General features: G+C 52.4%; 3 protein-coding genes across 5 annotated transcripts; 1 reads left to right on the plus strand and 2 right to left on the minus strand.

Annotated features, from left to right (window-relative positions):
• The first annotated feature begins 3,048 nt into the window (after positions 1-3,048).
• On the plus strand, positions 3,049-9,357 carry HSP90AB1 (heat shock protein 90kDa alpha (cytosolic), class B member 1). Its single transcript, XM_008572640.1, has 12 exons — positions 3,049-3,139; positions 4,674-4,820; positions 5,145-5,351; positions 5,456-5,615; positions 5,771-5,904; positions 6,033-6,341; positions 6,816-6,981; positions 7,226-7,416; positions 7,710-7,857; positions 7,984-8,252; positions 8,546-8,879; positions 8,986-9,357. Exons 2-12 carry the CDS (start codon positions 4,674-4,676, stop codon positions 9,093-9,095), a joined length of 2,175 nt encoding a protein of 724 aa, XP_008570862.1. The 5' UTR covers positions 3,049-3,139; the 3' UTR covers positions 9,096-9,357.
• A 371-nt stretch (positions 9,358-9,728) lies between these two features.
• On the minus strand, positions 9,729-14,862 carry SLC35B2 (solute carrier family 35 (adenosine 3'-phospho 5'-phosphosulfate transporter), member B2). Of its 3 annotated transcripts, none has more exons than XM_008572642.1 (4): positions 13,151-13,265; positions 12,438-12,631; positions 12,100-12,254; positions 9,729-11,305 (listed from the first exon to the last, which is right to left on the minus strand). In XM_008572642.1, the coding sequence occupies exons 1-4, from the start codon at positions 13,159-13,161 to the stop codon at positions 10,367-10,369; spliced, it is 1,299 nt and encodes a 432-aa protein (XP_008570864.1). In that variant the 5' UTR covers positions 13,162-13,265; the 3' UTR covers positions 9,729-10,366. The 3 variants fall into 3 exon arrangements, with proteins under 3 accessions (XP_008570864.1, XP_008570865.1, XP_008570866.1); XM_008572643.1 differs by lacking the exon at positions 13,151-13,265 and adding an exon at positions 14,832-14,862 and having other exon boundaries at positions 9,733-11,305; XM_008572644.1 differs by lacking the exons at positions 12,100-12,254; positions 13,151-13,265 and having other exon boundaries at positions 9,733-11,305; positions 12,438-12,566.
• A 30-nt stretch (positions 14,863-14,892) lies between these two features.
• On the minus strand, positions 14,893-21,340 carry NFKBIE (nuclear factor of kappa light polypeptide gene enhancer in B-cells inhibitor, epsilon). Its single transcript, XM_008572641.1, has 6 exons — positions 20,973-21,340; positions 18,484-18,586; positions 17,248-17,470; positions 16,151-16,239; positions 15,737-15,976; positions 14,893-14,981 (listed from the first exon to the last, which is right to left on the minus strand). The coding sequence occupies exons 1-6, from the start codon at positions 21,338-21,340 to the stop codon at positions 14,916-14,918; spliced, it is 1,089 nt and encodes a 362-aa protein (XP_008570863.1). The 3' UTR covers positions 14,893-14,915.
• Between the last annotated feature and the right edge of the window lie 5,158 nt (positions 21,341-26,498).

Raw genomic sequence — 26,498 nt, forward strand, 5'->3', positions numbered from 1 at the left:
GAAGCAGTCAAAGATAATATTTAAGCAAATAAGTATGGCTGTGTTAAAATTTATGGACACTGGAATTCAAATTTAGTGTAATTTTCACATGTCAATATAGTATCTTTATTTTCATTTTTTTCAACCATTAAAAATGTAAAAAGCATTCTTAACCTACAGGCTATGCAAAAACAAACAAGCCCACCATCTGTAGGCTCTGGTTTGTTAATTCCTGCTTCAGGGGTCACCGTCCAACAGTAGAGGGTTGGGCTGGGCCTTTAGGGTCTGATCAGGAATAAAGGGTATCTTGGGAACATAAATGGTTGCAGGCACTGCTGGGAATAAGGCTACTGCAGACTCAGGGGACTTTAAGACTATCTTTAATAGCCTTCAGTGACTTCCCTCACCCTTAAGGTCAGATCTTTTTAGCAGGGCATTTGCAGCCCTCTGTTTCCTAACTCCTGCCTGTGGGGCCCCTTTCAGCTCCTCCTGCCTCCCTCAGGGGCTCCTGAGCTATGGTGCCTCCCTTGGGACTCTGTGCCTTTCCACGCTTTTCTCTTTCCTGGGAGTAGACCAGTGCCATGGCCCAGCTGGTGGTGGCCCTAAGCCCTCTTGTTGGGCCCTCTTCCCCAAGCTGAGCTGGGTGCGTCTGCTGCTTCTCCCATACCCCTGTGCTTCACACTTGGCCTGCTGCAGCCCTCAGTGGGCTGAGGGTTCCCTGCCCTGTGCATGCATCTTTCTATCCCCAGGCAAGGCTCACAGTGGGGGCTTCAGTGAGTGTCAGTAAATGGAAGAAGGATGGAGCTTCTGGACACAGGCTGAGGTCTCTTAGAAGGCTTCCGGGAAGAGAAAGTCAAATTTCTATGCTGTTCTAGATCTGAATTTTTCCCATTTAGAAAGTCCTCAGGAAGCCCCTGACACTGCTGGGGGTTCAGTTCAGGGGAAGCCCATCCTCAGGAGTGACTTCTGGTCTGCTTTGGACTTGGGTCCTAGGAGAGAAGACCGCATCCCCATTTCGTTTCTGGAGCGGGAAGGAAGCTCATGCAGCAAGGGCTCTGAGCTGAATGTCCTTTGTAGTCACTGAAGCCTTCATTCTGTTACAGAAAAGTGTAGACTCGCTTTCACCGGTTCACAGGACGGTGAAATGTTGTGAATGCTTTGTGAACTGGGGAGTAGACTTTTAATTAGCTAGGCCACTACTGCTCAGAGGGAGAGGGCGTGTTGAGCGATGCTGTCCCTGGTTTGAGATTTTGATCAGGAACAGAGCACCCTGGGGTCTTCCTGGCAGCAGCACCCAATGCCCCTTCCCACACTCATTGACTTTTCCCAGCCATAGGTTTCTCACAGACCCTAAAGAAAGGGAGAAAGATAAGGAGAGACAAATTGCAGTAGTAATGGTAGGGATGACGGTGTAGAGAGAAGGGCAAAGAGGAGGAAAGCAAGGGCCCTTCCTTGTTGTTTGGGATGCAACACAGAATGTTAAAAAGGGTATACTGGGTGCCGGGGCTGGTGAGGGAGGACGGTGCGAGTGGTAGTGGGGGAATCCCTCCCCAAGCATTCCAGAGGTGGATGGAGCGGGCCAGGAAGGGAGTGGATGAACACCTACAAGCACAGAGGAGGGTGGGGCTATGGGTTCAGCAGGTTTTCGGATGAGGTCTTAGAAAGTCAAGGACAGCTTGCCAGCTGGCGAGCAGGCAAAGGGGCAGAGCCAGTCCAGTCATGGCAGTCCGCAGCTCACTGGGCAGGTGCATGGCCCTAGGGGCTCTGGCATCAAGGCTGAAGTTGAACAACTTGGTCTGACCGCCTGGAATGGGCTGCCCTCTGGCCAGCGCCTGCATGCTGACTCCAAGAGCTCCCGCCGCCCTGCAGGGGTCCCTAGAGATCCCTTCACTCCTCAGGTCCAAACAGCTGAAAGAAGCGAAAAGGGCGAAAAAAACGAAACCAGCTTCGGAAACATCTTGACGTGTCCGTATACGGAGGGCGCATGTCCCTGTCCGCCGAATACGTGGGCGTCCGCAGAGACTAGGGAGAGTCTTCCCATAGTAACCCCGTTCCCATTCTCGGCTCACAGGAGTGTAGTATGATTGATAGAAGAGGAGGGGTCCCCCGATCCCTCCCTCGACGCTCCATCTCACCCCAGCGGCAGTCCCGTGCTGAAAGGCCCGACAGATGGGGCAGAGGGTCCCATCGGCGGCCGTGCATAGTGAATGGGATTGGGACAACACCGTCCTCTTTGCCTTGGACCCAGCAGAGTTGGACGCCTGGCGGAGTCGCTGCAAACACACTATCCGGGCCGCAGCGGGAGAGGCGGAGCGTCAAGGGGAGGGGCGGGCGGGGGCGGGACCTCCGAGACAAGCCTGGAAACTGCTGGAAGTGTCGCATTACGACAGCCGCTCCTTCCGCCGCGTGCTGGCAAAGAGTCCCTGGCGAGCCCAGGCCGGCTCTCCTCCCCCGAGCGGAGGTACGCCCCGTGGCCAACGGCCAGCCTTTTTTGCCCTCACAGGAGGGCCAACATCTCGGGCTACCCGAAGGTGGGCCCTCGAATTCCACACTGTCACCTCGTCGGGATGTGGGAAGTGTAGGGCAGATTCTAGAAAAAAGACCGGGTCTGGGCGCTGCGGTCAGGGTGGTTAGCCACCTCCGCTCTTTTTAGGTATTCCTCCGAGTCCCGGCCTCTTGGGTGTTGGGGTGCCAGCCCACAGGTTTTTGGGGAGGTCAGTGGAGTACTCGTCCGTAGATTCACCGGTTATGCCATATGAGCACTCCCAATTCCTAGTCCTGATGGGGTCATGTTCTGGACATGCAGAGATGGGACTGCGAGCACAGCAAACGTGTGTGGATGGACCTGCAGCGGGTCTCAACGCACAGACTCCGGCCAGCTGCTCCGGCTCCCCACTTTCCCTCCTTCCTCCCTCTCCCCCAACTTTTGAGCCATGACGTCAAGGTGGGCGGGCGGCGGCAGGTGCGCAGCGGGCTGCATTCTTCTTTAAGGCGGAGGGATCCGGGTAGGGCGGCTGAGCTGTGCTTCGCCTTATATAGATCGACTGGCGCTCGCAGTATCTCTCTCGAGTCACTCCCGTGCCGCACTTGCTGGTAGTGCGTGGTGGACGCTATCCCGACCCACCCTGCTCTCTAGCGCTTGCTGCTCTTTCCTTCCAAGGTAAGGCCGCGGGCTTTCCCCACACGTTTCTGTCCCTCGAATGCTCTTTTATGATGTTGTGTTAGGTTTTTTTTTTTTTTTTGGTCATTTTCAATGTCTAGATACCGTTGTGCATGTGCTCTTTTATGTTGTGTTAGGTTTTTTTTTTTTTTTTGGTCATTTTCAATGTCTAGATACCGTTGTGCATGGAGGGCCTCTGGGGTAACACTCCTAATTTTTTCGCGCCGTGGGGTAGGTGAAGGCTCTGGAGTTCCTATTCGGTTTTCGCTAGTGTGGGCGGCGGAGCTTTCCCCGGGCGGCACTAGCTATGGGCGAGGGGGCCGCGGGGCTGGGGTGGTGGGCAGCTGCACGTGGTGGTCGCGCCATCCCGGGACGCTGCCATATTTGTTCTTTCACTTCCGGACGCGGCTACGGGGAGCCGGGAGGGTCTCCGGCTGATGGGGGTGCGTGTTCAGGGTGACTCAGCACGATCAGTTTGGCTTTCCCTATTGAACGCGTTTTTCAAGCCCTGTCGGGTACTTTTTGCGAGGGTCCGCGACGAGGGAGGAATGCTTTCCGCATTTTCGGGCCCATCGTGCTTTCTCTTTCCAGATCTTTCTCGCAGCCCCAGTGGAGGAGGAGGGATCGGGAGGGGACAGGTTCTGGAAGATTCATAAACTCCCTCCGCCTTCTCTCCTTGAGAGCTGAGATTCTGTTCTGGAAGATTCTAGAGCATGGCGCCCCGCCCTGGTGCCCGGATGGTGGGGCAAAGGGAGGGTGTACGGCGGCGCCCCCTCGCACAGCCTACACCGACGCATGTTCGGCAGCGAAAGGGGGTCGGCCTGGCTACTAGGCCACCATCTTGCTTGTGTTGGGTTTCATCCTACACTGTAGTTGTCTGTATTGTGAAGGGTCATTGAGGAGCTTTACGTTCTCGGTTCTTTGTCCGTGACTTAATTGTCCCTTGGGCGGGTACCCTCTTGATCTCGGGTTATCTTGTCCTGCTTTATGGGGCAGCAGTCCCGGCCTTCGGCAATTTAGCAATTGGCTGGACTTCAGGCACCAATGGGGGAGCAGTTTAAAAATCAGTGCTGTTTTTGTGTTAAACGGGTCACACTGTTCTCTATCAAAAAAGGGTAATTGTAGTTAGTGATTTTCATGCTTAAGTGTGCGCAGGGATTACCTGGGTATTAATTACTCAAGATATCCCGGGTTGGGGCCAGCATTCTGAATTTGTAATGAGCTACCAGGACATGCTGAGGGTGCTGGTTACCGCGCTTTTCAGTAGCAGGGATCTAAGATATTTTCCAACAAATCTGATATCACGTAGGATTAAGGAAAGCTTTAACCTTTTTTCCTTCTGAGTTGGCTTCCCACTTAGTGTGTAGCCTTGGGGTCTTTCAAGAAAAGGTTTGTCAAGGGTTAGTATCCGTCTCAAAGCAGTTTGAACTCAGTTTTTAAGGGATGATTTAACAGTTAAAACTGAGATGAATTTAAGGATATTTAATATAGGGCCATCATGTTCTTTCATAATTCTTGACCATTCTTACTTTAGATGCCTGAAGAAGTAAACCATGGAGAGGAGGAAGTGGAGACTTTTGCCTTTCAGGCAGAAATTGCCCAGCTTATGTCTCTTATCATCAATACCTTCTATTCCAACAAGGAAATTTTCCTTCGCGAGTTGATCTCTAACGCGTCAGATGTGAGTTGGTTTATTTTTTACTTTTTGAGCACTCCAAAGAGGGTGAAAGGGTGGTTTGATATTTGCTGAAGGCTACTATTGAAGGGGATAAACCAGCACTTGTTCCATAAAGATGGCCGTACTACGTGTGGCCATCTTGAGCTTGAAAGAGAAAGGGACTGTGTCCTGGACAAGTGGGGTGATGTAACTAACTGAATGTGGTTCTTAAGATTTAAGTGAAGTCAGTCAGAATTGAGGCTGTTTGGCAGTACAAAATGAGATTTACTTTGGGTGAAGAGATGGGATCTAAGAAGATGAATAAATTGCTATTTCTTTTGTTTTCAGGCCTTGGACAAGATTCGCTATGAGAGCCTGACAGACCCTTCCAAGTTGGACAGTGGTAAAGAGCTGAAAATTGACATCATCCCCAATCCTCAAGAACGTACCTTGACTTTGGTGGACACAGGCATTGGCATGACCAAGGCTGATCTCATAAATAATTTGGGAACAATTGCTAAGTCTGGTACTAAAGCCTTTATGGAGGCTCTTCAGGTATGTGGCATTTTAACTGTCCACACACAGCTTACATTTATCAGTGTTCTGTGGTTTGCTATTTCATGAAAACTTCTGTTTGACTTTTTAAAATCTTCTGGCAGGCTGGTGCAGACATCTCCATGATTGGGCAATTTGGTGTTGGCTTTTATTCTGCTTATCTGGTCGCAGAGAAAGTTGTTGTGATCACAAAGCACAACGATGATGAACAGTATGCCTGGGAGTCTTCTGCTGGGGGTTCCTTCACTGTGCGTGCTGACCATGGTAAGTTGGCTGTCCTGTTACAAGGTGTAAATGTTAGGATTCCCTGAAGGAACCAGTAGAAATTTTGAGCTTCTTTCTCTGTAAAGCAGAACTCTCACTATAGTTCTGCTTTTAGTTTCACCTCCTTATATTTTATTGGGATCTACTTTTTCAAGGTGAGCCCATTGGCCGGGGTACCAAAGTAATCCTCCACCTTAAAGAAGACCAGACAGAGTACTTAGAGGAGAGGCGGGTCAAAGAAGTGGTGAAGAAGCACTCGCAGTTCATTGGCTATCCCATCACTCTTTATGTGAGTATGGACTGGTAACCTTTCTTGTATTGAATGCTGGATGACTGTTGTGGAAAATTTCGTGGTCCCTGGGTTTTGTTTTTCATGGTGTTCTGTACTCATACTGACTACTGGTTGTGGTACCTTAGTTGGAGAAGGAACGAGAGAAGGAAATCAGTGATGATGAGGCAGAGGAAGAGAAAGGTGAGAAGGAGGAGGAAGAGAAGGATGATGAGGAGAAGCCCAAGATTGAAGATGTGGGCTCAGATGAGGAAGATGACAGTGGTAAGGATAAGAAAAAGAAAACAAAGAAGATAAAGGAGAAGTATATTGATCAGGAAGAACTGAACAAGACTAAGCCCATTTGGACTAGAAACCCTGATGACATCACCCAGGAGGAATATGGAGAATTCTATAAGAGCCTCACCAATGACTGGGAAGACCACTTGGCAGTCAAGGTGAGAAGTCTTGCACATTGGCTCAGCTGGAGAGGGGTGCAGGTAGAAGGTCTTGCAAGGGAGTTAGACACAAACACTTGCCCAACTTGTTGGTAGCTGAGAACAGTGAAAGCCGTGGAGCCACATGAGTTCACTCACTGATGACCCTGCCACGGAGAAATGCTGTCCTCCCCAGTGACCTAGTTTTTTCTTATGATAGAAATGTGAGTAATGCCCACGGCAATCTTACACATCAGGAACTCTGATTGGAGTGACTGTTGTCTCATTCACTCAAGGATAAATGTACAAAGCTGATACTATTCTAGATTCATTTAGGGTGTTAGGGCTTAATTTTCTCAAGGGCTTCCTATAGTGTCTACTAGTGCTTGAGTTGGGGGAGGGTCATTGTCCAGTTTCAGTTATATTGGCCTTGGGACTAAAAGACACTGTTGTCCTAAAATATACTATTAGTTCATTTCTTGGGTTTCTTCTCAGCATTTCTCTGTGGAAGGTCAGTTGGAATTCAGGGCATTGCTTTTCATCCCTCGTCGGGCTCCCTTTGACCTTTTTGAGAACAAGAAGAAAAAAAACAACATCAAACTTTATGTCCGTCGTGTGTTCATCATGGACAGCTGTGATGAGTTAATACCAGAGTATCTCAGTGAGTATATCCTTGATCTACTGTAGTTAGGTAAATTGGGCCTTCACCATTCTACTGGGATTAAATAAACTCTTTATCCTTGATAACTAACGATTCTTTGCACATAGCAAGTGAAGGTTTAGGGTGCAAATAAGAGCCTTCTATTTGAATCCAGGTGATCAGGTCTGGCTTCCTTTTTCTTTTCTTTCTTTCTTTCTTTCTTTTTTTTTTTTTTTTTTTACTAAGCTTTGTACTCTGATTGCAGACTTTATTCGTGGTGTGGTTGACTCTGAGGATCTGCCCTTGAACATCTCCCGAGAAATGCTCCAGCAGAGCAAAATCTTAAAAGTCATTCGCAAAAACATTGTTAAGAAGTGCCTTGAGCTCTTCTCTGAGCTAGCAGAAGACAAGGAGAACTACAAGAAATTCTACGAGGCATTTTCTAAGAATCTAAAGGTAAGGAGGCACTATTTCTCTTGATTACTTTTAATAATTGAGTAAATTTTCATTTTCTTTAAGATGACCAGTAAGGGGATCTTAACCCTTGACTTGGTGTTGTCAGCACCACGCTTTCCCAAGAGAGCTAACTGGCCATCCCTATATAGGATCCGAACCCGTGGCCTTGGTGTTATCAGCACCACACTCTTCCAAGTGAGCCATGGGCTGGTCCTGAGTAAATTTTTCCATTCACATAAAGTAAGTTCATTACCAGATAAGCTGGATTGTTTTTTCTTTTCCCACCCCTAAAGCTTGGAATCCATGAGGACTCCACTAATCGGCGACGCCTTTCTGAGCTGCTGCGCTATCATACCTCCCAGTCTGGAGATGAGATGACTTCTCTGTCAGAGTATGTGTCTCGCATGAAGGAGACACAGAAGTCCATCTATTATATCACCGGTACGTTGGAACCTGGGTCTGAACAAAGCCTCCATGGGAGTTGGGCTGGGGAGGACATTCAGGACTACCTGGGAACTGGCAGTATGAGACATTTTGATTCGTGAGTCACATTTAATAACCCTACAGGTGAGAGCAAAGAACAGGTGGCCAACTCTGCTTTTGTGGAGCGAGTGCGGAAGCGGGGCTTTGAGGTAGTGTATATGACTGAGCCTATTGACGAGTACTGCGTGCAGCAGCTCAAGGAGTTTGATGGGAAGAGCCTGGTGTCAGTTACTAAGGAGGGTTTGGAGCTGCCTGAGGATGAGGAGGAGAAGAAGAAGATGGAGGAGAGCAAGGCCAAGTTTGAGAACCTCTGCAAGCTCATGAAAGAAATCTTGGATAAGAAGGTTGAGAAGGTAAGCAATTCTTGGGACTAGGATATATTTTGTATCTTACACCTCTGGGACTGCTCTCAGAATCCCATGTTGCTAAATAATTAGTGATTTTAGGCAGCCTATTCTGTTTAGAGCCACTCTTAACATCTTGCTCTCTTCCTTAGCCAGGTTTAAGGCTGCTGTTTCTGTAAAGTTTGGTGAAGATTAGGTATTGTTTCAGTGACTTCTGAGAGTAGAAACTTAAGCTACTGTCTCATCTTGAAGGGCTATTTTGATCTAATACAAATTTAAGAATTTTGTTAATGCGTCCACAGGTGACAATCTCCAATAGACTTGTGTCTTCACCCTGCTGCATTGTGACTAGCACCTATGGCTGGACAGCCAACATGGAGCGTATCATGAAAGCCCAGGCCCTTCGGGACAACTCCACAATGGGCTACATGATGGCTAAAAAGCACCTGGAGATCAACCCTGACCACCCCATTGTGGAGACACTGCGGCAGAAGGCTGAGGCAGATAAAAATGACAAGGCTGTTAAAGACCTGGTGGTGCTGCTGTTTGAGACTGCTCTCCTCTCTTCTGGCTTCTCCCTTGAGGATCCCCAGACCCACTCCAACCGCATCTACCGCATGATCAAGCTAGGCCTAGGTAAGTAGCTTTGTTACCTGGTGTGGCAAGGGACTGTCGAACTAGTCTCAGATTTGACTTAGTGCTGTTTGGTTCAGATCTCACATGGCTTTCTGTTTACTTTTAGGCATTGATGAAGATGAAGTATCAGCAGAAGAACCTAGTGCTACGGTTCCTGATGAGATCCCACCCCTCGAGGGGGATGAGGATGCCTCTCGCATGGAAGAAGTAGATTAGGAGCTGCTTCTTGGAAACTTTGTGCTCTCTGTATAGTGTCTTCATAACTCCTGTAGCAGCCTTGAGTGGCCCTGTCCCACCTGGCTTTCTCTGCTGATGTCTCTTTTTTTCTCTCCTGTCTTTGTGTGTAAAGGCAGGAAACAAGGGCCTCGAGCCCCATCCCTTCCTAATTCAAGTATTTCGTGTATTGTGGTTTTTTTGTTTATTTTGTTCGGGAATTAAAGTATGCAAAATAAAGAAGATGCAGTTTTATACAATTCTACTCTCCCTTGTGAAGTGAATATAATGCTGTTTTTTCCTTAGCTTCTCTGTCCTTGTTATCTTTTTTTTTTTGTGACCAGTAAGGGGATCGCAACCCTTGGCTTGGTGTCCGCGCTCAGCCAGTGAGCACACTGTCCATCCCTATATAGGATCCGAACCTGCGGCGGGTGCGCTCCCAGTGCCGCACTCTCCCGAGCGCGCCACGGTGTTGGCCCTTGTCCTTGTTATCTTGAACACACGAAGTTATAAGTTTTTCTGGTTTATATGGTAGGTACAAAGTATAAGTTAACTCTTCTATAAAAACTCACTGGTGTGTGTAGCTGCTTATGATTCACGCAACACTGATGCCTTCAGCCAACAAAAACATAGGACTAAGTCCACTGCAGCAATTTAATTTAATAAAATAAAATTATAAGAGCAAAAAGTTACATTTCCAAAGTACCAAAACCTGCAACTGGCTCATGGAGCAGAGCCTAGGGGTCCGGGAGCATGAGGGTGGTGGTGCTGGGCAGGGTTCTCCAGCCCCCTCAGCGCAGCACCATCTTTAACTCAACCTCCTGAGAAAGCATTTGGAGCCTCTAACACTTGTGCTTTTCTCACCAGAGTAAGAAATGCAGGTATCCGAGGGGGTCTCCCTCTCAAGATGGGGGACAAGCAGTACATCAGGTGCTGGTGGTACAGCCAAGGGCTAGGGTCAGACTTCAGGGAACTTGGGGGAGGAGTCTAGAAGGTGCTTGTCCTCTTGACTCCTGACAGCCACCCCGTCCTAGCTTAAGCTAAGGACTCTTCTCTGGGGTAGAGAAAAGCCTGCCTATTGAAGGATGGGTGACTTAAGGCAAAGCAGGGGGGAAGGCTGCCTCCTGGGCTCCCACCCCCAGCTGCAGAGCTGGCTTATGATACTGAGAACCTGCATTTTGCCCTTGAGCCACTGCCTCAAGTTACAGTAGGAGAGGACTGGTGTGGTGAGAGGGTCCTATTTCACTTCATCCTTCAGGCCCCCTTTCAGCCCCTCAGACCTTCTGCACAGGGGACTCAATAGGGACAGCCTTCTTTCCCCGTTGCTTTAGGCGGCCTCGGGCATAGACTCGGAGTAGGAGGGCAGCAAAGACCACAGCCACCCCCAGTCCCCCTACCACAGTGACAGTGTGGCCATAGAGGAGGCAAGAGAGAAGGATGGCAAAGGCCTGGCGGAGGGTCATGATGATGGTGAAGACAGCAGCCCCAAACTGCCCGATGGTGTAGAAGATGAAGAGCTGGCCACATGCGGAGCAGATGGAGAGTAGTAGGGCGTGGGCAGCAAACTCGCTGTGTCGCCCCATGAAGCGGGTCCCCTCCAGGAGGGCCCCCTGCTCTAGCAGTGAACCTATTGTGAAAAGGCAGGAGAAGAAATTGACCCCAAACATCATCTGTACCGATGACATCTTATAGGCAAACAGGGCATCTTGCCAGTTTGAAGTGAAGCTGTCAAAAGCAATGTAGCCTGCCAATAAGATTAGACCCGAGAGTGTGGTGGCCGGGGAGCTGCGGGGCTCTGGTCCGCTGGACAGCAAAAACATGCTGACCCCAATGGAGATGAGGCCAGCTGTCAGGTATTCCCAGTGTTCATAGCTGCGGCGAGACACTAACTTTCCCATCAACATGACAGGGATCACCTTAGAGGCCTTGGCCAGCACCTGGGTGGGGAAGCTGACAAACTTGAGAGCTTCATATTGGCACCAGCTGCTAAGCACATTTGACAGGCTGGCGAAGGAGTACCGGTACATGGGTGCCCCATGCCGGGGCTGCTTGCAGAAGAGGCAGTAAAGGCCAGCCACAATCAGTGCCAGTACTCGGTTCATGAGCACCAGGAACTGTGAGTCTGTGAAGCGCTCCCCTGGTGATGTGGCTGTGGCCCCATAGTTGCGGGTCATCACTCTTTCCTGCAGCACACCCCAAGTCAGATAAGACACCTGGGTTGGGGAGGGGTAGAGACAGGAGACAATAAGCGGGAGAAGGAAAAGGTAGACAAAAATAGATCTCAGCAAACTTCCTTTTACTCAGGATGATGTCTAAAAGATTAAATGGACAGCATACATCTTTTTGATTCCTCTGTAGATGTTTCCTCTTCTCTCCCAAGTCTGGATTCACATTGAAGGGAATCAAATGTGTGAGAAAAACTTACAATAACAAATACACTAGGGCTACCCCTGTCTGTCTACACAGTATGTTAGAGCTGACTCCAAAGTATTTTCCTATGTTCAACCAACTCAGGGAGGCAAGAATTCTCAGGGTTGGATACCTGTAGTTCAACATGGTGTAAAAGGTAGACTCCAAAATGCAATGTGGTCAGCAACTCAGCACCCCTCTAACATGCAGCCCCGGGGGAAGGCTGAAAGGCTCCCCCAAACTTTTATCAGTGAATTTATAGTATGAGGTACATCAGCGTAGGAGGAAGTATAATGCAAGTCAGAGAAAAGGGGGTATGAGAAAGCCCCTCTTCCACACTAGATACCATGAAATAACAGTGTACAGTTAACTTTCAGTACCAGTGCTGGAAAAGGGAAGAGGAGGAGGAGAAAAGACAAGACAGCGTTTCCAACAGACACCAAAAAAGATGGTGGTGCAGTGTGCCCCTGGGAGAAGGGGGACACAACACACCAACCAGCAAGCCTTTAGGGCTGGTACGATGAAAACTGGTTTCAAAGAGTCCCTGCCCACCGGGACCCAACCCCGGAAAAGAAACAGAGCCTGCCTGCCTACCTACCTGGAGCCCCGTGGCACAGAAGAGCAGCTTCAGGGCTTGCCAAGTGGGGGTGGTCTCTGCCGTCTCTGCCCGGGGAGCCAGGGGAACCTCATCAGAGGCCTTGGGCTCATTGCCAAACACACAAGCTTTCACCAGGGGGAAGCAGAGACCCCTGCCTGAAGAAGGCACACAAAGTCAAGCCCATCTCCACAGCATCTCCTCTTCCCCAGAGCAGCTAGCTTGCCCTGCTGTCCGGCCTACTGGCCTCTCTTCCTCCCTTTCCAAGTCACATCCCGTTGGATTGCTGGCCAACGCCCGCAATCCGGACCTAGCCCACTTTCCGGCCTTTGACCACACACCTGTCTCCAGATAGTTCTTCCGCCTGAAGTACTGCACCAGGAGGTAGCCAGGTACCATAAAGCTTGCGTAGCCAGCAGCATTCACCAAAAAGCGGAAGAACCATAGCTGGGTCCATGACTCCGGAGGGGATTCAGGAGTCTCCCCACCTGCCCCCAAGGAGAAGAGCGCAGCCAGCACCACCACTGCCCACCACCTGCGGGGACAGTGGTCATAAGGATTAGAGTGCAGTTCCTCATCTCCTCGGCTCTCCAGGGGGGACCACACTAGAGAAGGGCTCAGAGTCTCCTACCCGCCCCCATCCGCTGCAGGCCAGCCCAGACAAAGAGCCTCTCTCTCTGGGGTGGTGGGAGGGGGGGCGGCGCGGGCCAGGCAGGGCCTCTTCTCTCCCCCGGGGCGGATCCACCCCTCCGGCCACACAGGTCCCCTCTGTTTCTTCTAGCGCTCGCCGGCTGCTCAGGTCAGAGGCGGCGCTCCCACCCCCACCCCGCCCTCCACTTTCCCGAAGCGCTAGGGTCCCCAGCGCCTCCGCCCGACACTCTCCAGGTCCCCCGAGAAGTATCAGACCTCGCCACACCCCACCTCCCCTCCGGCTCCAGGTAGCGATATGTGGCCGACCATCTGGCAGCCGGGACCCCACCCGGCCCCCGTGCTGAGGCAGTCACGTGGCCCGGGGGCCCGGTCACGTGGGTTCGCCGCTGCCCTAGCCCCCCACCTGGCGTCCATGGTCCGGGCCGCCTGGGGCGGAGGGGGACCGGGGAATGCGAGTCCCCGGGCTGCGCGCTCCCTCCACCGCCTCCGGGAGCAGCCGGTGAGCAAGCGGCTAGCGGAAGTGCCGCGCTCTTCCCGCCTCCGTCCCCGCTGCCACCCCTCTACCCCCCGCTCCCTGCCGCGACCACGCTGCGCCCCGGGCCGCCGATCCGCCACAGCGCCCCCGCGCGGCCCGGAGGCAGACGCGGCTCGGTTCCGGGGAGCTGGGCTGCTCCTGGGCTGGGGGACAGTTCCGTGCGCTGCCTCTGCTTCGTCATCGCCTCTAGCCCTCACAACCACCCCAGAGATAGGAATGACCATCGCCATCTTGTGGATGGGGACATTGAGGCTCTGCGTCCCTAGCACTCCCTCTTACGTTAGTTTTCCCGTTTTCAGGCAGGGTCTGTCCTTCCATTTTTGTCTGTCCTCCTACTCTCCGAGACCCTCGAGGCTTTGCATGACCTGGCCCATCTTCCTCACCCACTCACCACCCCCTGTACAGCCCCAATGGCTTGCCCTTAGTTCCTCTAATTCACCAAAGGCCTTTCCCCAAATGCTCTGCCCCCCATCCCTTATTAATCCTTATGTCGGAGTTGAGATGGCACTCCTCAGAGAGGCGTCCTAGACCACTCACATACGGCCTTCCACCCACTCCACTGTTCTCCTTTCCACTATTATTTCCCTTCACAACACCCATCGCAACTTGTAATTACATATTTGGATGTTTATGATTTTAATGGCTGGCTGTCTCATTCACTAGTGTATGAGCTCCAAGTGGCCAGAGACCACATTGGCTTATTCCCCTTCTTCATGCTAGCAAAGGCTTGACCAAGAAGGGCTCTCAAACGTGTGGAATGGGAGAAAAGGTGTAAAAAGTCAACAGCTCCCTTGTGCCAGCCTCCCTAGGCTATATTTCTCTGCAGGCTCCTCCAGATGGTAGCCTCCAGGTGGTGGTGAGGCCTTGGGGGCCCAAGTCTTCTCATTCCCTCCAGCCACCCCCCAGCATTTCCACAGAAAGGACAAGGGTATGTGAACAGAGAGAAAAGCGTGAGGACTGTTAGCCCCCTACCACACTCTGCAAGGCCCTTCCTTGCTCAGGGGACAATTTCCTTCTTTCTGCCTGTACCACAAGGTCACAGGGCAGGCCTGTCTAAAATCCCCAGTGTACACAGACATGCAAGTGCACACAATTCTAGAAGGGAAAAACGTTTTAGAAGTCTACCATTTTAGTGTCATGTTACTGAAACTTCCCTTCCCCAAAATCTCCGTTCAGGGCCTTCTTTGTCTTTAAACAACAGTGTTTTAGGGTCCTCAACAGCAGTAAGATAGGACCCCCTCCGGGCCCTGCTTGCTCCTATTTTAGTCTCTTCTCACTCAGGAGAGTCCATGTTTTCCCACTAGTTGGCAGTTTGAGGCTGATCCAACATGTGTAGAGACAAGAGCCTCTGCCATCTTCAAGAGAGGCAAACAGGCTTCACCCAGGATACCTGGGGCTTTGGGGGTCTTCCAAGAGTCTCCGTCCACCTGGGATGCTCTTCCTTCCAGACTAGCTCTCTTTCACTTGCGATCTCTCCTCTCAGCTCAGGACTGTAGTGGCCCCAGGCTCTGACATCAGCAGTCCCTAAGACACCAGAAGGGCACCTCACCTGGGTCCAAATTGCAGCAGCTGTGGCCCCAGCTTCCAGGTGGCAAGAGGTGGAGCCCCCAGGGCCCCAGACCCTGCCCTGGCTTCAGTCAGTACACAGCAGTGGCTTCCCTGAGATCTTCAGGTCATCGAAGGGCAAGAGAACAAGGGGCTGAGAAGGAGAGTGGAGAGAAGCGAGATCAGGGACCATGGGAAAAAGATAGCTGTGAGGGAGGGGACCAGGGAAACCTGTTGCTCACCCCCCTTCCCCCAATGAGAGTTGAAGAACATCAGGAAACAAATCTTCATACTAATCCCCCAAATAGTGGCCTCTCTGGACTTGGCAGAGTCCTGAGGCTTTAAGCAAGCTCTCATTTTCTAAGATAATGCCAGAATATCAGAGCTATGAGAGCCCTCAGAGGTGATCCAGGCCATGAACCTGTTTGTTTTTTTTCTTGAAGGGGTGGAGTGGGGGGTGGGAAAATGTACTCAAAACATTTTGAATATTTTTTTTACATTGAACATTTAAAAAATAGGAAGGACTGTACAGAAAATCTGGGTTTAACTTCTCAAAAAATTCCAAGACCTGGAAATACTGGGCCTACATTCCTACTCTTCAAGATTTGAAACTCAGGCATGGCTCTCAGTTTCTCACAGGCCTCACCACCCCCTTGTTTTACACCTGGCTAGCTTCACTAGTTCATTTTAGCTGCAGGGCCCCTGTAAGAGTCCTTGGTCCTAACCACCTAAGGAAACAGGGTCAGAGATGGGCAGAGGCTGGCCCAAGGTCCCACAGTTGGTGAGTGGCAGAATCCTGGCTCCACTCCAGGACTCCTAACTCACTAGCCCTTTCAACTAATGTCAGCCCCTGTCTCTGCCGTTGGTGTGGGAAGCCCTGGAGAGCACAGCAGAGCATATGTCTCTTACATCCTCAGCCAGGTCCTGTGGTGTTTCATCTTCCACGTTCCTCAACAGGGAGTCAGCACCCGCTTCACACAGAGTGGATGAGATGCTGTTGAGGCCCCGGCCAGCCGCCAGGTGCAGAGGTGTGCACCCATTGAGCATGCGGGCATCTACCCGGGCACCAGCCTTGATCAGGAACTGCACCAGGCCCCGCTCCTGGGTTTCCACCGCCAGGTGCAATGCTGTCTTTCCACTGGTGCCCTCCTGATGAGGAATAAGGATGTTGGCCAAGGCCTTCACAAGGCAGTGTGCTGGGCCTGGGCTCTGGATAAGGAAGTGAGTGCCACCACTTCTAACCACTGGGCAGGGTATCTGTGGCTGAACCAGGTGGGGGGGAGCGGGCCCTGGGCCAGGCAGTGCCCTGATTGGCCGCCTCACCTGTGCATCAATGTCAGCTCCGTTCTGAAGCAGCAGTTCCATGAGTGGCTGGTTCCTCTGCAGTGTGGCAATGTGGAGACAGGCCAGACCTGGGATGGGGTGAGGGTGGGGACTGCTGATCTGCATCCACCAACTCCCTTTGTCTCTTCAGGGACGTCCCTACCCCTCAGCCCCAAGGGATCTGCTGCCTACTCAATGCCTCTAATCACAGGACTGTTAAAATGCAAACCCAAAAACCCCCTCAAGAGCCTGAGGGGAAAGGAACTCAAAGTTTCCACCTTTTCAGAGTCATGTTATTGAAACTTTCATGCTTCAGGGGTCAGGCTGCTGAGTGACAACCCCCCCAAAACATACCATCCTCTAATACATATACCCCCATACACATACACCCCCTGCCCCAAACACACACACTCTAACTCCACTTGCCATAAAGCCCAGTCCAGAAGCTGCCTTCTCTGAGAAGCCATTTGGCATCCTCATGTCCCTAGCCCCCTCCCCCCACACAAGGGACCATTTCCTCCTGTGTGTTCCCCTGGCCTTTTTGCTATCTCTGTTCTGGTCTGAAACCCTCCCTCTCCCCACGATTCCAATTTACATTCTTCACTTCTTTCAAGTCTCTGTTTGAATATTCCTGGCTCTCCTATTTAAAAATCATATCGACTCTTCCAACCCCCACATTCCAGTTTCCCTCTCTGTGCTCTACTTTACCATGGCACTTACTTCCTTTTAACATACTATATAATTCACTTCTTATATTTGTCTGTCTCAATCTTTCTGTTTTCTTTGCAGATGCAAGCATAGCTCCTGGGATAGTGTCTGGCACACAGAAGGCCCTTAGTATATTTCTGTTGAATGAATGGATGAGTTCATCTAATCGCTATTAAACTGAGTATCTTTAGGGCAAAATTTAGCTTTCTGCTCAGGTAGGTGCTGGGTAAGTTCTACATCAAATCATTCATTCACCCAGGATGCTCTGAGTACCTACATGCTTAGAGCTGAGGGGCATCAATGGACAAGCTGGGACCCTCCCTTCCCTGAGAGTGGAGTCCCTGTTTTCTATCCCCTCCTCAGCCCACAGGCCTTGAGGTTGCCCACACCTTGCCAGTTTTGCAGTTGGAGGTCCAGGGAGTGAGATGGTCCTCTGCCTGGCTCTGGCCGCCCCTCCAGCAGGCAGCGGGCACAAGCCAGGTGCTGGCGCTGGCAGGCCACATGCAGGGCTGTGTCACCATGCCGGTCCTGTAGCACCTGGCTGGCCCCCTTCAGCACCAGAGCCTGAACTGTATCCGGCTGGTCCAGATGTACAGCCAGATGGAGTGCTGTCTGTAGGCACAAATAGAGGGTCACAGGGCCACTGCAGCATGCTCCCATCTCTGAGAATATGCTAGGGTGGGCACAGGAATTGCCAGCTGCCAGCACCTTTTTTTTTTTTTTTTTTTTTTTTCTTTTTTACTGACCGGTAACGGGATCGCAACCCTCGGTGTCGTGCCCGTACCGGACACCGGCAACGGGATCGCAACCCTTGGTGTCGCGCCCATACCGGGGACTGGCAACGGGATCGCAACCCTCGGTGTTGGGCCCGCACCACGCTCAGCCAGTGAGCGGGAACCGGTCTCCACATGGGATCCGAACCCTTGGCGGGAGCGCCACTGCACTCCCAAGCGGCGCACTCTCCAGTGCGCCACCGGGCCGGCCCCTGCCAGCACCTTTTTTGATAGCAGCTTATAAAGGCCATAGCCCTGGTCTTCCAAGGAAATACTACCAAGCCCTTCCCTCTGTCACTCCCACCAAGCTCCTGGGACCCCAATTCTGGAAGCAGGGTGAGGGAAGTGGCCCCCCTGCTCTTCTTATAGGTCCCCTTATCCCCTGGAGGAAGGACATGTGGGAGCAAAGTCTAGCCCCTCACCATCTGGGGAGACCTCTGTTCTCACCAGGGGTTAGGCTGCAGGGGTTAAGTTGGGGGAGGAAAGACAGGAGGCACCAGGCAGTCTCCACCTGGCAAACTCCTCCTTTAAGAATTCATTCAGTTGTCCCCTCCTGCACTAAGCCTGCCCTGGCTGCTACACACAGACACTGGACCCCATAGCCACTGGTATGTGTCTATCACAACTCTTGTCAACACGCTGTGTAATTAGTGTTGACAAGAGTACCCCAGCCCAGGCTGTGAGCACCTTGTGGGCAGAGGCTGTGTCTTACTCATGGCTGCATCCTCAGCTCTAGTCCAGTGTCTGGCATATGATTTCCTGAGTGGCAGCTTAAGGACTCTGGTGTGGCTGCTGGGGATGGCTGCCAGGGCAGAAACAGGTATCTGAGCACAGACCACTCCCTCCACCCACCTGGTAAAGGTTGTTCTGAATGTCCAGGACCTCCTGGGGCAACAAAGCCAGGCAAGAGAGCAGCACCGCTGGGGCCTCGTGAATCACTGCCAGGTGGACCAGCCTGGGGGAGCAGGGGCAGGGCTTGGGGTCAGGGCCTATACCAGAGAGGGTGGGCTGGGGTTTTGGGGTTAGAAGGAACACATCAACCTCTAACTAGCTACCCAAAGGGTAGGTGCAGTAAGTGAGAGTTGGTGTGGAAAGCCAGGATCCTGGGAGTGGGAGCTCCAAGTTCCCATCACTGGCCTTCAGGAGGGCCTTGGCTGGGTGGGCATGTGGGCAGGGTGCTGACAGGACAAGGGCCTTCCTGTCCTGCCTGCCCACACCCGCTCCTCTCTGCCCTCAGGGCCCTGCCAGGCCAGCTGCAGCTCAAAGCCAAAAATGAAAGCTACCACAGTAGTGCAGAGGGGGTTTCCAGGGCTGAGCTCCCCACCTCCCCCCACCCCAATAGGTAGGACAGAACGGGGCAGATGTGGGGCAACCCAGGCAATTCAATGTTAGACATTCCAAGGGAAGGAGACAGAAGCTCTTAGAAGAGGAGCAAGGAGACAGCACAGCATCCTGTCCTACTGCCCTTCCCAGGGGAGTCAAGAGAGGCCACTCCTCAGCACAGACCAGGTGGGGCCTGAACAGAAGCCTTCCACTCCTATGTGCACCTCCAAGAGAAGGTCTGTACAGTGCAGAAAATGTATTTGTTGGGGGTCAAGAGCCTTAATTAGGGGTAAGGGGGGCAGCTGGGAGGGTAAGTTCCAATCTTGGGGTTTCCCCATATCAGGTAGGGAAAATGAAAGCCAGAGCTGGAGGGTCTAGGTTGGGACAGCTGTCTTCGGGAATTAGTGAGGGAGTAACTTGGCTAAAAGGACTGTCTGGGCTGGGAAGGGGGCTGCTCAGGCAGGCGGGGGTCAGGCTTTGGTGTCAGGCAGCAGGAGAGGCCCAGGAGAGAGTGACGGAGGGAGGGAGGAACCGCTCTGGAAATCCCCTCGGCCAGGGCCTGCTCTCTGGGTCACATTCTTGCAGCCACCTCCCTCTCTCCCTCAGTCTCCCCTCCTCCCACTTCCTCTTCCCACTTCCATACCTCCCACAGCCCAGACACCTCCAAGGGAGGAAAGTGCCCGTCTACTCTCTGGGGACCTGCTGGGAAGTCCTGACAGTTCTCCTCTCCACACACACACCCCATCTGGACACACCTGTCTCTAACTAGAGACAAACTGGGGCTGACAAAGGAGGGCAGTGTCAGAAGTCCCCACTCCCTGGATCAAAGGTCAGCCATAGGTTCCTTGCATGGAGCCCCCAAGCCTTGGAGTTCTAGGCCTGAGGGCTGGTGATCCAGGCACAAAAAGGCCTGGGGTCACTCTTCTCCCACCCAGAGGGGGCGTCCAGAGGCTATCATTGTCAACTGCTACCCAGGATTAGGACCCCTGCATCTCCAAACAGCAGGTCAGGACAGGCACCTCCTGCCTCCCCTACCCCCATTCATTTCAGCATCTCTAATTTGGGACTTCAGCAACCCCCCCCCCCCCCTTTCCCCCCACCCCACCCCCACCCCCCCCCCCCCCCCATTTCTCACCACCAAATCCCAGCCACTCCCTCCTCTCTCAGTGTTTTTTTTCTTCCTGGGAGCCAAGTCCTTAACTGGCTGGCCCATCCACACAACTGCCTCTTATTGAACTACCCCCTGGCCCAGTCCCCACCAAACTCTGTCTGGGCCTATGGGAGGAAGGGTAAAATGAGAGGGTAAGACAGGATGGTGATGGGGACTTGGGGGACTCAGGAGGTGGACAGTGTTGGGGAGGCTGATTCCAACCCTCACTTCCCCTTTCTCAGCAGAGGAGGAAGTAAGCTGGGGCAGCCAGCCGCCTGTCTGCTGGGGCAAGAGTGTCCTAGCTTGGCTCACCCCCTCCTCCTCAGGGCCAGCCCCAACCCTGCACTCCGGCGGCACCCCCGAACCCCTAGCTTCCTGGCCCCAACTGGCAACCTGTAACTGGCATCTCTTATTGCTTGAGACAGGGCACTGAGGTCAGGAGCTGGGAATCCCAGATATTGAGCAAACAAGGATGCCCCCTCCCCCAGCAAGAAAACAAAACAAACAAAAAAAAAAACAACCAAAAACTGGACCGGTCAGGGGAATTTTCTTTTCCTAGGGGTGGGTTATTGGTAGATTTCCAAGATGTTGGCTGGGGTTTCAGGTGCCTGGGTAAAGGCCCTGCCAGCTCTGCCCAGCCCCAAAAGGGAGGGCAGAGAGATGATGCCAGGTCTTCTGGCCTGGGCCTGGCTAGAGCTCAAAAGTGGGCTGAGAGTTAAGCTTGGGGTTTGGAAGAGAGAGTGGGAACTGCCCTTTCCCAGGCAGGTGACTTGAGGTATCCTCATGGGGGGTGGGGGTGGCCGGTCTGTTGCGGCTTCTGGGGAGGCTCAGAGTTAGCATCCCGTCTCAGCCTAGCCCCCATACTCACGTGTCTCCGTCTTCAGAGATGTAAGTGAGTGCTTCCAGCTGCTGAGGGCTCAGCGACCCCGCAGGGGGCAGCGGCGAATCTGGGGCCGAGTCCTTGGCCTCGGGGCCTCCCAGAAAGGAAAGGGGCTCAGTGAGCGAGAAGGAGCCATAGGTAGAATCAGCCCGTTCCCCATCTGCGTCTTCCTTCTCCTGTGGCTCCCTGGCGGTCCCCGGTGGATGGGTCCAGGGCTGAGGGTCGCCGCCGTCCGAGGGTCCGGAGGCTGGGGCCGGGGTGGGCTCGGGTAGGGAGCGCAGAGAGCGCAGAGACTCTATGCCGGAGTCATACTGGCTCTCGTCCGCTTCGTCCAGTCCCTTCCGCGCCTCCGACATGCCCGCGGCGCTGGCCCGCGGGGGCCTGGTCCGAGCAGGATCCCGCGCCGGGCTCTGCCGCGCCGCCTTTCCGGGTTGTGGATCCGCCTTGCAGAACGGGCGCCCGGCCCAGAGCGGCCTCCTGCCGGGGCTGCGGGGTTCCGAGGGGTCGGCGAGAAGCGAGAACAAGCTTCGGAGCGCTGGCCGCGTCCACCGCAGCGGTTCCCCAGGCAGCCGGGCGGCCCAGTCTAGCCCTCCCCCTCGCCCCGCCCCTCGGACCAAAGAAGTAGCCGCGCGCTGGCTGGCCCCGCCCTCGGACCCTCCCCTGACGGGCGCTTCCGGACTGAGGCCCCGCCCCCCCGGAATCCCCCTTACCCCGCCCTCTGCCTAGGCTTGGTGTCCATAGTTACCGGGTTCTGACTCACTTGTTCGTTGATTAATTCACTCATTCATTCATTCATCCACTCATCCACTCATCCACTCATCCATTCACTCTTTTCCCTTCCTTCTTCATTACACTTATTAATTCTATGTACTCATTCTTTCCTTCCTTCACTTCTTCCATTTCTTCGTTTGTTTTAAAGGGATTTTTATTAATAGTCTGCACAAACTGGGCATCTGTGGAGAGAACACATGGATGGTGGGATGAGGAAGCGTTGCTTCCTAGCCTCTGCCCATTTCTCTCAATTTCTCTTGCTTTTCCATCTGTTTCCATCAGTGCTCAGGTGTATGGGTGAGGAAAGGGATTATCTTTAAAAGAGCAGTTCTATTATCTTTTTTTTTTTTTTATCCCGTATAAAGATGACCGGTAAGGGGATCTTAACCCTTGATTTGGTGTTGTCAGCACCACGCTCAGCCGGCGAGCCAACCGGCCATCCCTATACGAGATCCGAACCCGGAGCCCTGGCGTTATCAGCACCGCACTCTCCCCAGTGAGCCACGGGCCAGCCCAGTTCTATTATCTTTAAAAGAGCAGTTCTATTATCTTTTTTTTTTTTTTATCCCGTATAAAGATGACCGGTAAGGGGATCTTAACCCTTGATTTGGTGTTGTCAGCACCACGCTCAGCCAGCGAGCCAACCGGCCATCCCTATACGAGATCCGAACCCGGAGCCCTGGTGTTATCAGCACCGCACTCTCCCCAGTGAGCCACGGGCCAGCCCAGTTCTATTATCTTTAAAAGAGCTCTATTATCTTTAAAAGAGCAGTTCTGGGGCTGGCCAAAGTTCTGGGGCTTAGCTCAGTTGGTTAGAGCGTGGTGCTGATAATACCAAGGTCCAGGGTTCTGGCCAGCTGTCAAAATAAAAGAAGAAAAAAGAAAACAGTTCTCCTCTTGGGTCCTGAATAGAGTCTCCTGTGCTATCTTCCCAGATTACATGGAAATGTACATGAGGATTTGTTTTTGGAAAGTGGTTTTCTCAGGTACTCTGTTGTCTAAAAAGCAGAGCAGTTATGGGGTTTCTTCTTTCTCACAAGGGTAAAACAGTGGTCTCGGGTGTTTACAGTATCTGCTTACTTCCAGTGGTCAGGGAATTCTAGTTGCTGGTGGTGGGGCCAGGATGGGGAGGCCCCAGGCATGCTGGGCTGTGCTCTGCTGATGTCTCCACCACAGCTCTAGCTCCAAAACATCTTTTCTCCTTCCCTGTCCCTGCTTTCTGTGGGCCTAGGGAGGCTGTGGGAGAACCACACCCACAGGTGAGCCCCAAACCAGTGCCCTATGACTTGCTCCTTTCTTATTCCTTCCCTTTACTCCAAGTGCCATCCACCTAGGGCCACAATGCCCTTAGATGGTCATCCCCAAGGGAACATCTACCTTTTCCATCTCTGGCATTGGGGAAAGGAAGCTGGGGTGAGTTATAGACAGCTACTAACCAGCTTCCCCACTGCACTCCCTCCTGCAACTTCGTTGTATTCATCCATCGGTTCACAAATTTGACAAACACATATGAACTTTCTCCTATGTGCCTGATGTTGTTCTCTCTGCTGGAAGCAAAACCGACTATTACAGTAACAGTAAAAAACAACCACCACCACCTCCACCACCAACAAAAAAATGCCATGGTTCCGGCCTTCAGAAAGCTCTCTGGCAATTACATCGCAGAGTCGCTGTGCTAAGAGAAGAGTGAGAACAGGTTGTTATGGGGGTACACAATGGTACCAACGACTCAGTGGGTTGAGGGGCAGAGATGGTTCCATCTGAACTAAAAATGGGAAGGGAAGAGGGAAGGAGAGAGGAGAAGAACCTAGTCTCTGGGGGTGACTGGAGAGAGAGGAGTGTGGGGGTGCTGAGGGGAAAAGCCCAAGGAAATGGACGCATCTCCTTCCTTTGGGATTAGTGTGATTTCAGATGTTCTCAGCCTCCTCCTTTGACATGTTCCTTTCCCATCTTCAAAGGCTGGAGCAAATGTATAGTCATAAACTCCAGACCAGGACCAGCTGGGCTCAAAATCTGGCACTATCATCCCTATTTTAATGTTGAGAAGCTGAGGCCCAGAGAGGTGAGCTGACTTGCCCAAATCAGACAGTCAGAGAGTGCAGAGCCAGGTTCTCCTGACCTAATCCAAAACTTTCAATTTTTTTTCAGTGAAACCTTCTTTCCTTTATCAAGATCTAAACCACATAGGGTGGGGGCATCTGAGCCCTCTTCAAGCACACAAGAACCCAGGAATGTGCAGTGACTGCTCTTCTAATTCATACAGAAGTTGAATTTAAGGAAAAACTCACCCCAGTCCAGCCAGGTGTCTGGCCCCGAGCCATAGCAGGTATATAGCAGCCCCTTTTTGACCACATGAGGTCAGCATTGAGTCAGCTGCTATCTCCAGCACCAGAGCCTGCACTGACAGTAAGCCTTCCTGTCACTCCAGGAATGGGGAGAGGGACCATGGCAGTATTATCTGGAAGGATGACTTGAGGCCTTTGACTCAGGCTGCAGTGTGGCCAAGGGCCCTGACTTTGCTTCCTCAGTCTTCAGTCTTCTCAGTTCCAGTCTTCTCTAAGGCTGGGTCTTTATAGTCCTTCTCTTTCTCTCTGCTGGTGTTTTCCAGTTTCCTTTGTCTGTCATGACCTCACTCCCTACCTCCATCCATCCCAGCTAGTCTCATCTTTGGGAAACAGGCCCGGTTTCCATGGTGACCAGCTGGTCAGCTGGCTCCTTCCACCGCCCCCTCCCTTTACTCCCTTTTCCTGGAGCTTCCAGGGAAGAGTAATGTGTGTGAACAGAGAGTGGGAGTGGTCTTTCATCTCTTGGGAGCTCTGGGGTTGGCCAAAAGGAGTTGAGCTGTCCCTCCTCCAAAGCCTCTGAAGTGGAGATGGGAAGGCAGACGGCATGAATGTCAAGAGGAAGATTATAACAACTAAATGGGGAGTGTGCGGATCCTATGTGGGTTAGGAAAGGCCAAGGTTATGACCTCTGCTCTATGTCTGCAGAGAAGACTGAACTTAGTGGAATGGGCTGAACCAGAACAAGAGGGTTGGAGTTAACTGTGAGACGGATTTCCCAAAAAGTATGGGTGGGAGAAATTGGAATGAACCACCAAGTGAGATTCCTCTTCTGACATGGGAGTGAATGAAAACCCCTGACTGTTCAGGACCGTACATCTCCTCTGTTTGGGCAAGGAAGATGGATTCACTGACTTGGAGAGGTTCATGCAGGCTGGTTAGTTGTGAAGTGATAAGCAGACAGCAAACCACCTTCACCTTGCCTGCAAAGGGAAGACTAGGAAAATGGAGGTAGGACCAGGAGTGGGAGTGGAGGATGGAGGCAGTGGCTCTCCTGCCCCAGATGAGGAGCAGGAACATCCTGTGCAGATCAGTGGGCTTGTACCCTATCCACAAAGATCAGATACACAGGCTTTGCCTCAAGCAACCTTCCTACCTCCAAATATACCCCATGGACTTTTGAATGAGAAAGATCTGAAGGTTAGGACTAGCTATGTGAGTGCTAGCAGGTGACCTTGAGTATGTCACTCACCCTCCCTCTGCCTTGGTACCCTGTGGGTAAACGGGGAGAACAGTTACTATATGTCAAAGACCCTAATGACACACAGTAGGATTCCACAGTGACTGTGCACACACAGATTGATCATCCATGACATTTATCACATTCTATCATGGCTGGTTTCCTTGTCCTCCCCTCCTCATAAGACTGTGCTCCTTGGGGGTAGGAAATTGTGTTTCATTTCTATATAGGGTACAGAGTAGGTGTCTAATACTTGATTATTGAAAAATGAATGGATGCATCTATGAATGAATGAATGAATGTCAGCTTCCCTCCTGTCTGTCTAGGGGATGCCCGGGAAGAGCAGAGGGGATGAATGGCAGGAAGGGTTAGGCTGCCTGCAGTCACTCAGCCTGTCCTGTGGTTTGTGCCTTTGTCTCCTACGACCATAGGTCAGAGCCTTAGAGATTGTCCAGTCAACTTCCTCACTGCACAGATGAGGAAATTAAGGTTCAGAGAAGGGAAGGCACTTGCCCAAGGTCACACAACTCATTAATGTCAGAGCCAAGTTTAAGAATTAGAATTCAGGTTTCCTGACCTCCAGTGTGGGGCATTGCACATACTTCACCACTTCTCTGGGATTGTTCTTCTGGGGAAGGAAGGTGGTTCCATGAAAGCCCGTTCCAATGTCCTCTCCTCTGTCCTCTGTTAGTCCTTTTTCAATCTAGCTTCAGTTTCTTCCCTTTTCCTCTACTCCATCCCTCTCGAAGTCTGGTTCCTGCCGTAACCCTTTAGCACGCAACTGGGAATAAGGACCTTCCTAGGGTTCCAAGACTCAATTTCCCCTCCCCACCCCTCAGCCCCAGGAACTTGCAGGCACTAGGGGTGGGGAGGGACTTTGGTTGAACCTCCGCCGCCCCCTCCACGGAGGATAGATGGAGAGGAGTTGCGGCAGAGATCTTCCCAGGATGGGCGGGAGGGAGGTGCGGGGAGCAGGGTCGGGATCAGGGAAGGGATGTGGGGAGCCCCTGTTGCTTCTCCGCTTTGGGAGATGGCTATTAGGTAGGCTTGGGGAAGGCGGAGTTTGGGGGGCCGGGGGCGGGGCTCGGCAGCGCTGGGAGGAAGGGGGGCGCGCTGGCTCCAGCTCGGCTCAGACAAAAGGCGGCGGCGGGAGCGGGCGGGAGGCGGAGCGGCGCCGCGAGGGCCTCAAGGTGACATCCGCCCCCGGCCCCGGCCCCCCCG

The sequence above is a fragment of the Galeopterus variegatus genome, unplaced genomic scaffold, assembly GCF_000696425.1.
Source record: "Galeopterus variegatus unplaced genomic scaffold, G_variegatus-3.0.2 Scaffold813, whole genome shotgun sequence".
NCBI lineage: Eukaryota > Metazoa > Chordata > Mammalia > Dermoptera > Cynocephalidae > Galeopterus > Galeopterus variegatus.